The sequence below is a fragment of the Triticum urartu genome, chromosome 7A, assembly GCF_056163025.1.
Source record: "Triticum urartu cultivar PI428250 chromosome 7A, HENAU_Tu73, whole genome shotgun sequence".
In the NCBI taxonomy this organism is placed as follows: Eukaryota; Viridiplantae; Streptophyta; class Magnoliopsida; order Poales; family Poaceae; genus Triticum; species Triticum urartu.
This window is the reverse complement of record NC_141879.1, coordinates 128,289,536-128,300,498: the sequence shown is the minus strand read 5'-3', so window position 1 is coordinate 128,300,498 and position 10,963 is coordinate 128,289,536. Positions and strand designations below refer to the sequence as shown.

At 58.6% G+C, this 10,963-nt stretch overlaps 1 protein-coding gene across 1 annotated transcript; it reads left to right on the top strand.

Moving 5' to 3' along the window:
• Window positions 1-9,852: 9,852 nt before the first annotated feature.
• LOC147958492 (uncharacterized) lies at window positions 9,853-10,491 on the top strand. Its single transcript, XM_087532162.1, has one exon. It carries the CDS (start codon window positions 9,853-9,855, stop codon window positions 10,489-10,491), a length of 639 nt encoding a protein of 212 aa, XP_087388288.1.
• The last annotated feature ends 472 nt before the right edge of the window (window positions 10,492-10,963 follow it).

Below are 10,963 nucleotides of genomic sequence, written 5' to 3'. Positions count from 1 at the left end.
GGATGAGCAGAGGAGGAAGAAGGCGTGGATAGAAAGGTGAATCCTTATCCCTTTATATGGGCGGACAAAATTAAACGTCCCCACTTGCCTAGTAAAACTCGCTTATCCCCCAAGCACCGCAATTGATGGCGCGGTTGGGTTACCCACGCCCGTATTGATGAGAATCCCGTAATAAGGGGACACGATCTCTTCTTTGACAAGATGTGTCGAAAGACTGCCTCACGTTATGTGCGGCGCTCGTTAAAAGAAACGGTTCGAATAGTCACCGGGCCATGACATGACGTCATGATGTCAAAACAAGCCAGCAAATTAGATCTGCGAAAAAACATTGTTCTCTCTACGGTGAAATGTGGGACTTATTTTGCAGGGTCGGACACTATCCTCGTATTCAACTTCTTCTGTAATGTATTCGGAGAAGGAACCCGCCTTGCAATGCCGAAGACAACTGTGCGCCGGACTCGTCGTCATTGAAGCCTGGTTCAGGGGCTACTGAGGGACTCCTGGATTAGGGGGTCTCCGGATAGCCGGACTATCTCCATTGGCCGGACTGATAGACTATGAAGATACAAGATTGGAGACTTCGTCTCGTGTCCAGATGGAACTCTACTTGGCGTGGAAGGCAAGCTAGGCAATACGTATATGGATATCTCCTCCTTTGTAACCGACCTTGTGTAACCCTAACCCTCTCCGATGTCTATATAAACTGGAGGGCTTTAGTCCGTAGGACAACAATGACAACATACAATCATACCGTAGGTTAGCTTCTAGGGTTTAGCCTCTCTGATCTCGTGGTAGATCTACTCTTGTAACACCCATATCTTCAATATTAATCAAGCAGGACGTAGGGTTTTACCTCCATCAAGAGGGCCCAAACCTGGGTAAAACTTCGTGTCCCTTGCCTCCTGTTACCATCCGGCCTAGACGCACAGTTCGGGACCCCCTACCCGAGATCCGCTGGTTTTGACACCGACACTCCCCCTCCACCATCAATCACACTCCACGGCTTGTCCGAAACAATGGTTGTCGTCCATGCCAACATCAGTCCCGGGGGAGTTTTGTTTAATTATTTGCATTTTTGAGTTCAGGACTGGGAATCCCTAGTACCGCCCATTTTCTTGTGCGATGGCGAGTGAATAAACACTCGACCTGAGAATAACCTGCTTAGCATGGAAGATATCGACCACCTCCTGTCGTTCCATGAACGATCGAGGCACACAAAACGGATATTTTTTTTGAAGTTTTTAGAGGTGACACATGCAAATTTACTTAGGTATGGTGGACTCATCTGGAATAACTTTGGGTTCAAGGTTTTTGATGTACAAGCAGAGTTCCTACTTAGTATAGGCGAAGGTTAGCAATTAAGATTGAGAAGCGGCTAGCTAGAGAGCAACAACGATCATAACGCGCACCGGCTTCCTGAGGAGGGGCAGCTTCTCCCCACCCCAAGGCCCCATGAGAGGGTAGTATTTCTCCCCCACTTCCTCCGCGGACTGGGTTTTCCTCTCCACCCATTCGTCCGCGGGCTCATGTTCTACTATGGCCTACATTTCCACGATCTGGCCCCGAACTTCATCCTCAATATCTCAACATTTATCGTCGTGTGCGAGGCTTTCCTCTGCATCCGCCCCCATTTCGGCCTCTGGCTCAAGACCTTCAGCGTCATGCCAAAGGTGGTGCGCGGCAACCAGGCGGAGTACGGAGGTGCCATGGCGGGCAAAATAGCCAACGTCCTCTGGCTCGAGGGCTCCTTTGTGGAGACCTTGAAGGGGTGGCAGTCAGGGTGGTTTTACATCACCAAGCCACGCGATCCGAAGTGGATCGCAGCCCCTGAATTCCGATCCGGACCCCCTACGCGGCTCACGTCCTGGAAGGAGACGGGCTTGTCATGGGGCAACGAAGAAGAGGTGACCGGACTGCAAAAATGTATCCAGTCCCTGGTGAACAAGCAGCTCAGGCTTGCCAACGTAGTCCAGGTCATGCTCGTCCGCCGGATCCTTCCGTGTCAAGAACGGGACTTCAATCTGTGGGAGTTCAACCCGGCGCAGCACCGAACTCTGAGCAGGCTCTTTGACACGACGTATGAAGATGTCTGGAAGGGGCTAACCAAAGGTGCCGAGGCTCCCGCATCCACCTCCGAGGACCGTGGATTCAGCTCACAGCGTCCTGCTGGCGAGGTAAAATATTTTCATCTTTTACAGGATGTTAAGTTTCTTCATAGTTTGACTCTATGCGGGATCTAAACTCCCTCACCTTTGACAGGATTGGCAGGCGCAGTCCGGACTGATTAACTGTCCGGCTCCCTTGCCCGAAGACCCAGCCCCTGCTCTCCTAGTGAAGTTGCTGGTTCCGGCACCTTATGTGGTGCCGGAGAAGAAGGCCAAGAAGAAGAAGGCCACGGGGACTTGAAAGAGTTCCCGGCATATGGTGGTGTCGGACTCGTCGTCCGACGAGTCCGAGACGCACTCCTCCTGTGAAGACGAGGAGGAGGAACAAGAGACCTCTCCCCCTCCAGCGGGGGGAGGAAATAATAGGAAGGCCGCCCCAGTAGGGGAGGCCGAAGGGTCCAAGAAGAGGAAAACCCCTCCGCCGGACTACGCTCCCGACGCCGACGAGGACGAAGAGGAGTGGCCGGATAGGACCAAGCGTCCGGAAAAATCGTAAGTGTTCGGATACCAGAATAACTCATGATATTCCTTTTGTTGCGTAGCTTTCCCTAATGTCGAATATCATCATGCAGCACGCCCAAGGACGGGCTCGACGAGTCGTCGAGCGGCTCCCTGGATTCCTCGGACGTGAATTCAGTTCCGCCCGCTGCCTCCCCCTGCGCTGCGGATGACGCCAAAGTGGCGTCGCGACAAGCTCCGGGGCAAGAGGAGGTGGTCCAGGAGGAACCGCGAGGCGACCTCCCGGACACCAGGAGTAAAGGGGACAAGACCCCCAGGGCTCCAAGTCCAGCTTTAAGCCGGACACCGCGCCGGAATCATCAACGGTTCCGGACGACGGCAGGCAAACTCCTGCCAAGAGGAGCAAGCCTATTGAGCCGGTGTCCTCCGTCCAACCGGAGGCGCCGGACAATCTGCTGGAGGTGCTTAAGGGCACCTCCATCAATGAGGAGCACCGTACCATCATGAGTACGGTGGTCCAGAAGGTTCGGTCCGCCAAAAGCGGACTGTCTGAAGCTTGTGCTAGCCTTCTAACAGGCTTCGAGGTAAGTAAAAAATATATAAAAATATTACCGCATAGACAGTAGCCCCTGATGCTCTGTTTGGCGTTCGGAAAGAAAAGCCGAATAGAGGATCTATTATATATTGCAGGAGTCTAAAAAAAGGAGTCAATATACGTATGCAGGCTTCGCTGCTGGCCACTGCCGCACTGAGTGCGGAGGTGGGTGCCCTGAAGCAAGGCCTCGAGCGGACCGAGCAAGAGCTCGGCCTTGCCAAATAGCAGCTCGAGGAGAAAGAAGGTAAGAGATACCTTATAGAAAAAATGCCTATAAGAAGACGCAATTGCAAAAAATGACAGGAGTACCCTACTTATTGAAGGGGCCACAACTGAGGTGGCGACCCTCAAGCAGGCGCTGTCCGAGGCCGAGAAGAAAGCGGCCATGGAGCGTACCGAGCGGGAGAAATTTGAGGCACAGGTCGGCGGGGTGCAACAAGAGCTTCAGGCTCTCATGAAAAAACATGAGTGTTTGGAGCTCGACTCGAAGACGCGAGCGTCCGAGCTTGTTGCGGCCCTTAAAACTGCCGAATCTGCCAAGTCCGAAGCCCAGAAGGCCCTCCAGGAATTGGATGCAGTGAAAAAGATAGCGGCGGGTAAGGCATTCTCTATGCAAAGCAGACATATAAAAGTAAGCTACTTGTTACTTACCCGAATCCGGAGCTCTCCAGGGGCATTCGCAGATCTTCCCCGCAGCGTATCCGATGCCGCTGCATTCTACCGAGCCGAGGAAGGCAGCTCGACGGAGAAGGTGTTCTGGTCTCAGTACGCTGAGGCCGGACACCCTATGCCCTTGAGCGACCAGCTGAAGCAGTTGTTCGAGCTCCACAAGGCGGCCGAACAAGCCCTGAAGGGCTTCATAGTTCGGCTGTGGCCTGGAGAGGCCCTGCCTGGGAGCTACTTCAGACTGGTGCGGCGGCTGGTGGAGGCTTGTCCAAGGCTCGAAGTCATCAAGCGCTCCGTCTGCATCGAAGGTGCCCGTAGGGCCCTTGCCCGTGCAAAGGTGCACTGGGGTAAGCTGGACGGTGAGAAGCTTGTGAGGGACGGGCCGCCGCCGGGGAAGGAGCATCGCAAGCCCGAGAACTATTACAAGGATGTTCTGGCTGGTGCCCGCCTTATGGCGGATGAATGTACCAAGGATGTAATTTTTGAATGAACTCGCTCGTGTTATCCTGTGCACTGAAAACTTGTTCATATGCGCTAAGCAATGCTTGTTGAATTTAAAATATTACTTTCTGTGCGGCCGTTTATCAAAAAATTGAGAGATGGCCAGTCGTCGGCTTCCGCCCCCATGCCACTAGTGCTGGGGTGTTCGGGATAAACCTGGGCGCTCTTTTTCCCATGATTGGGTCCGTCGAGGGAGGCGCTAAGCACAACGAACAAGGCAATCGGAATATAATGCTTGAACACTCTCACTTAGCCATAGAACTCTATAATTTTAAATTTCGGCGGAGCCCCTAGTATTCAGAAGACCGAGTTCGGGGCGCTATCCACGCCTTGGCCGGACAAGGCCGGTTCCTCGCTCGAAGCGGCATAAGTCTTTAAGGACTCGAAAAACCTCTCGAACAGCGACCGGTCTCTCGCCTCATCATGACAGTCAGTTTGAGCTTTCTCTACTGAGGTGCTCAGCCCAGCTTAACTGGGGCACAATCGCAGTAGTTCTCCTAGTGCTACCTTAGCAGATATAGCGGAACGTAAGGCACCAAAACATAGGAGCCGGGCAAACCCAACTATTGACCCAAATCATGATTCAGAGCCGATGCATATAGTGCTATAAGTTCGGGGTGCCGCACTTGTGAAAGTGTACGGACTTCTCACGCCATATTGATGGGTACTGAAGCCCCTGGCATATTTGTCGGGTGGTAGGTGCGACATATGCCAACGGGTGGCTTATCATTGTGGGAGCCAGTAAAACATCGCCGGTGCCTGGAAGCGGGATGAGGTGAAGGCATGCACGCCGGCGAATCTTACCCAGCTTCGGGGCTCTCCGTGGAGATAACACCCCTACTGCTGCTCTGCGGGGTCTCCGCATGATCACTAGATGAACAAGTAGCTACACGATGCTCCTAGAGCTGTTTGGTGAGAGGAGGAAGAAGGGCATGGCTCGCTTGCTTCTTCTCCTTGTGTGGTGTCTAGAACTAGCAGGGATCAACCCTTTGCATGGGTGCCCCGGGAGGTTTATATAGGCCTACCCCCCGGGGGTACAATGGTAATCCGACTAGGCGCGGGGCCCAGCCGTCTATGACTGCGCTAGCCGGCTTCTGCGCCGACTGCTGGGTCCCGCCGGCTGGTGGGTCCCGCCGGCTGGTTACTGTTGCTCAATCCTGGTGACGAGGGCGTCGTCGAGGTAGGCGTGGCTACAGTGCCGCCGTCCGGCAGGTGATCACTGTAGCCTCACCGCGTCTTGTCTCCTTAAGGGGGGGGCTCTGGCTGGCTATGGAGAGCCAGCTTTGTCTTGGGCCGACCGGGGGATGCACAGCCGCCTCCGGGCGTCTCTCTGCCCGATGGGGCCCACCGCCCGTGGGCCGTACTGGTAGTCCATCGTGGATGACATCAGGGTCAACATGGCAACAGTGCCGCGCCGGACGGGTCATGGCCACCCGTACGGCGCACTGTGCCAGTCATGCTTCTGGATTCGGGGGTGGCAGGCTTCACTGTAGCCACGCCCAGTCACATCGCCGTTAAGGGGATGCAAACTTTGAGGGTACGGTCTTGATCACTTTGTGGGAGCCGGCTTCCTGGAGTCGGCCTTCTCGCGGCCGGTTTCTCGAAGCCGGCCCTCCCGTGGCTTTCGTCACGAGGGCCAAAGTCGGGCCGCCTTACGATAGCCGGCCTGGGAGACAGCCGGCAAGGGGAAGGCGGCCCACGTCCTGGATCCTTGTGAGCCGGATGGGCTCGTAATTTTTTCGAAAGGTCCAGGGGAAGCTGGCTAGGCTACCCATGGCTATTTACTCCGATAGTAGTCCCCGAAGCTGATCGAGCTTCGAGGCTGGTAAGGGAACGAGAAGCTTGGTCAGCTTCCTATCCCGAGGGGCCGGCTTTGCTGGTGTGTGCCGACTTCGGGGAGCTCCGCCTCTTGCGGGTGGGAACGCGGTCGACCCGCGAGCTTACCGCAGGCTTTCCCGCGCGCCACATGGCAGCGAAACCCTGCCAGCGCACGCGCGCGACGAGACGTCGTTGCAGGCCCGGGCCCGCCACTCCTAGGCCTCGGCCCGAGCACGGATCTTCTGCGGCCCACGCGGACCGCTCGCCTTCCCGCGGCGATTTTATTACGCCATTAGGGTGCAATAATCGCGGGACGCGGGGGAGTGGGCACAGTTGATCCCCACGTTCCCCCACGCGCGCCTCCTCGTCTCCGCCGCGCGGTCTATAAGTAGGGGGAGGAGGGGGAGCGGCAGAGGCTTCGCACGCTCTCCCTCGCTCCGCCCCCTTTCGCCTTCATTCTCCTTCTTCTCGTCGCCGCCGCCACCCACCGCCGCACCGTTCCGCCGCCGCATCGCCTCGCTTCCATGGCGCTGTCGAGCTCATGGGATGGCTCCAATGTCCAAGAGGACCACATCGAGTTCCTCCGCCAGACGCGACGCCTGCCCGGCGAGAGATTCGTGCGGGTCTATTGAGCACCGAAGAACGAGGTTTCGCCGGCACCGGAGGAGGGCGAGCGGGTCGTCTTCCTCTCGCACTGCCTGCGCGGCTTCGGCCTTCCGGCGAGTGGGTTTCTCCGTTCCTTCCTGGAGTTCTACAACCTTCAGCCGCATCACCTCACGCCCAACGCGGTGATGCTGCTGTCGGCCTTCGTCACCCTCTGCGAAGGTTTCCTTGGGGTCCTCCCCACGCTCGAGCTCTGGGGGGAGTTCTTCCAAAGCAAACTCGGCACCGTCGTCGCGGGCGTGCCCGCCCCCTGCGGGGCTTATATCGCCATGAGGCGGTCGGGCGAGAACAACCCATTCCCGCCCATCCCGCTAATCCAGTTGGTGGAGATCTGGCAGAAGTCGTACTTCTACGTGAAGAACGTCGCCTGGCAAGGCGACTATGTCAACCTGCCGGCTTACGTAGCCGGCCCGCCGGCTGGAAGGCAACCCTCGTGGAGCTTCCGGGCCCGGTCATTGTCTCAGGCCGGGAACGCAGCCGTCTCCCGGCTTCGGGTGATGACCCAGTCGGAAGGCCTGACCGGAGCCGACTTGGTGGCCACCTTCGTGGAGCGCCGGGTACTTCCTCTTCAAAGCCGGCCTCACATGATTTGTCAGATGAGCGGCCGCTTCGACCCAAGCCGGCTGAGCACCAGGGAGATGCCTCATGTTGAGGTGTCGTACATGGTGAATTACATCTCCAATTGCAAGCTCGCCGAGGACTAGCGATACGGCAAGGCGCCATACTCTCTCGCCAACCCTCCGCCCGTGGTAGGTTTTTCCTTCTTTTCTCCTGTTGGTGGCCGGTCCTTATGATAGCCGGCTTCTGATTAGTTGGTTCTCCCCTAGCAGAACCCTCTCCTTCCGCCGATGACCGGAGCCACAGGGGTAGAGCGCCAGCTCGTCCCCGACCGCGCGGTGGACGACGCCGATGACCCGGACTTGGGAGCAGCCGCCATGGAAGACGCCGTCATGGCGGAAAGCAACGAGCCCGGAGGCGCGGGGCTCACGGCTGGCTTCGAAGACTGGCCGGATGATGCCGAGGTCGAAGCCGCCCCGCATCGCTAGCCGGCACCTGATCACCAAGGTGCGAGCTCGTCCGCCGCGCCGGCTGCTGGCGGCGGCGGCCAGAAGCGCCGGGCCGTGTCGATCCTCTTTGGCAGCCGTCCAAAGAAGTCCAAGGCTTCCATGGCGGCGACCAAGCGAGATGAGGCGACCGCGAAGGCGGCCCGCTTCCGCAAGGCGGTGAAGCAGCCGCAGGCGATCTCAGCGTAAGTCGTCGAATGCTTGGACGCATATTTTTTGTTGTTCTTTTCGGTTGAAAAACTCTTCTAAACCTTTCTTTGCTTGCCGGACAGGGCGCCGCTTTCCCTTGAGCGGGGTCCGGGCGGCTCCGTAGTCGGGCCGACTGGAGGGTCTTCAGGCTCCCGCCGCGTGGACCCCCGCGCCGACCTCAAGGAGGCCATGGAGCGGAACGCTCGTGAGGCGCGGGAGGAGCGGGAGGCGGAGGAGCGAAGGGCCGCCCAGGCAGCGAAGAAGCGGGCCGATGCAGCAGCCAAGGCCCGGGCGGAGGCGGCAGCCGCGGAGACGGAGGCAGAGGCTTCGCACAACCAGCCTCTGCTGCTCGCCATTCCCCTCCGCACCGTGGCCCCCAACATCCCAGTGCCCCCGTCGGAGGAAGTCGACCAAGGGCCGCAGGCGATGGAGAGGAGGGAGGTCCAAGTGGCCTCTGTGGAAGGAACGCTGCAGACGGCGCCGACTGGAGCGGGCCAAGGCGGCCAATCTGCCGCGGCGCCAGAGCAGCCGGCCGGCGGAGAGCCGACAGCAACAGCCGGCCTCGAGGTGCAGCTGGCAGCGCGTCGGCAAACAGGGGGAGGCACCACCGCGCCAGAGCCGCACCGAGTTACGGGCGCCGGCCAGACGGCGGAGGCCTTGGAGGCGGCCAGCACCGCCATGTCCGAGTGGACTCCCAGCAAGGGGACGGGCGAGCTGAACGTGGCGGCCCAAGAGGTTTGGAACCGGCTTCGGGCCCAGGCCGCCTTGCTGCAGCAGTACACCCAAGAATTCCTAGCGACGCGGGCCGTCATCCGGGTGAGTCTCCTAGCCTTGTTTGTTTTGTTTTCTTGATTTCTTCCATGGGGGCACGTTAGTGCACCCACTGGGTGTAGTCCCCAAGTTCCGAGTCAGCTGCTGCGCAGGCGGCTCGGAACTTACTAGGTCCTGACAACCATCTTATACCCGCCTCCTGCCTGTCCTTTCAGGAGTATCACAACCTCCGTGCTGCCGCCTTCAACTACCAGGCTCAGGAGCTGGTCCGGAGAACCGAAGACCTGGTCAACAGCCGGAGTGCGTCCTTGTCTTCGTTCATCTCCTGTGGGGGCGCGTCAGCGCACCCACTGGGTGTAGTCCCCGAGATTCGGGGCCGACTACTGAGCAGTCGGGTCGGATCTTCCCTGACGACTTCTTCCTCATTGGTTTTTCTTTTGTCTTTCGTGCTTGCAGGGGCCAATGCCAACTTGAGGGGGCAACTCAGCGAGGCGCAGGCCGCCCTTCGCGTCAAGGAAACCGAACACGCCGCCTTGGTCCTGGAACGTGACCGCCTGGCCAAGAAGCTGGCCGACCAGGAGGAGAGCCACAAGGCGGCCCTGAAGAAAGCGCAGGATAGCGAAGCCGCCTTGAAGGCCGAGTTCGAGACTGAGGCGGCGGGCTGGGCTGAGACCAGGCAAGCGCTGGATGAAGGCTTCGGCTGTATTGAGGACTTAATCGACGGTAAGCCGCCTTCCTTGCTCCTTGCCTGGCCCTTGCCGCTTGATTTTTGTTCTGACTTGTGTTGCTTTTTATTCTTTGTGCAGACTACTTCCCCGGCTACTCCGCCTTCGCCGCCCAAGCCAACGAGGCCCATCGCGAAGCGCGTCGTTAGGCGGGGGCCGACATCGCACCGGACGCGAATCAGACGCTTGAGGAGCAGCTCTTGGCGGTCCAAGCGCGGCTGCAGCCGGCTCATCGTATGCTCCGCCGCCTCCAGCGCGCTGGGGCGCAGGTGCTGGCCACCCTCTGGCCCGGCGAGGCGATTCCCCGCACCCCGAGCCGGACAGCCGACTGGCTGGAGGTTGCGGTTGGCCGCTTCGAGGCCTGGAAGGCGTCGGCAGCCCGGCTTGGAGCTGGGCGGGCGTTGGAGTTCGTCCGGGCTTGGTATCCAGGGCTGAACCTGGACCAACTACGCACCTGGCGGCTGGAGGCCGACACAGAGCTGGAGGAGGTGCGGCCGGCTATTTCTGAGCGCGCTTCGACGATTGCCGAGTGCACCGACATCAGCGTCTTTGCACTTGAGATAAATGATGACGGCGTCGCCCAGCCGGAGGAGTGGTTCGGGCTGAACCCGGCGGCGGGCGAGGACTCGGCAGAGGAGATCGCCTCCAGCGACGAAGGCGAAGACGACGAAGAAGGGGAAGGCGAAGACGTCGAGCCAGCCGGTGGAACGGCCGACCAGCCTCAACCTGACCGTGCCTCCAGCAACGATGCGCGCACAAGCGCGCCCTCTGCGGGAGGCGGTGATCAAGCCGAGGTTCGCCAGCCGGCCACTCCTCCAGCCGGCACAACCGTCTCCACCGACCAGCCCGGCTCATCGGTCGCTCCGCCGGCTTAATCTGCCGTCCTTGCTTTTTCCTGTTTGTTGCCTTTCGCAGTTCCACCCACTGGGGGTGTATCCAAACTATGTTGAATGCTGGCCTCTTGGAGGTCTTTTATGTAAATATTATTCTGTGTATGTTTGGTTTCCCTTCACATGTGCTTTTTATCCTTAGGCTTTTTCCTTCGCCGCCTTCCCCTTTTGGGGAGGTAAGTACTCGAGCTTTCTTGGATTGAAGTGAAGTGAATGGAAGCCGGCCGGCCGGCTACTCTGGTAGTCGGTCGGCGATAGGAGGCAAGCCGGCTTTCGTTATATTAGTCCGTTAGTCCCTAGCCATTTTTCGTGTGGGCATCCTTTCCTGCTTTTAACTCTCGCCAGTCGGACAGCCGGTTCTTCGAACTGCGACTTTTGGTCGAGAGAAAGCTTGGGTGCCAGCACGCTACTTGTCTGACTGCGGGTAGGACTTCTAATATAACTCTAGGCGGTGTTG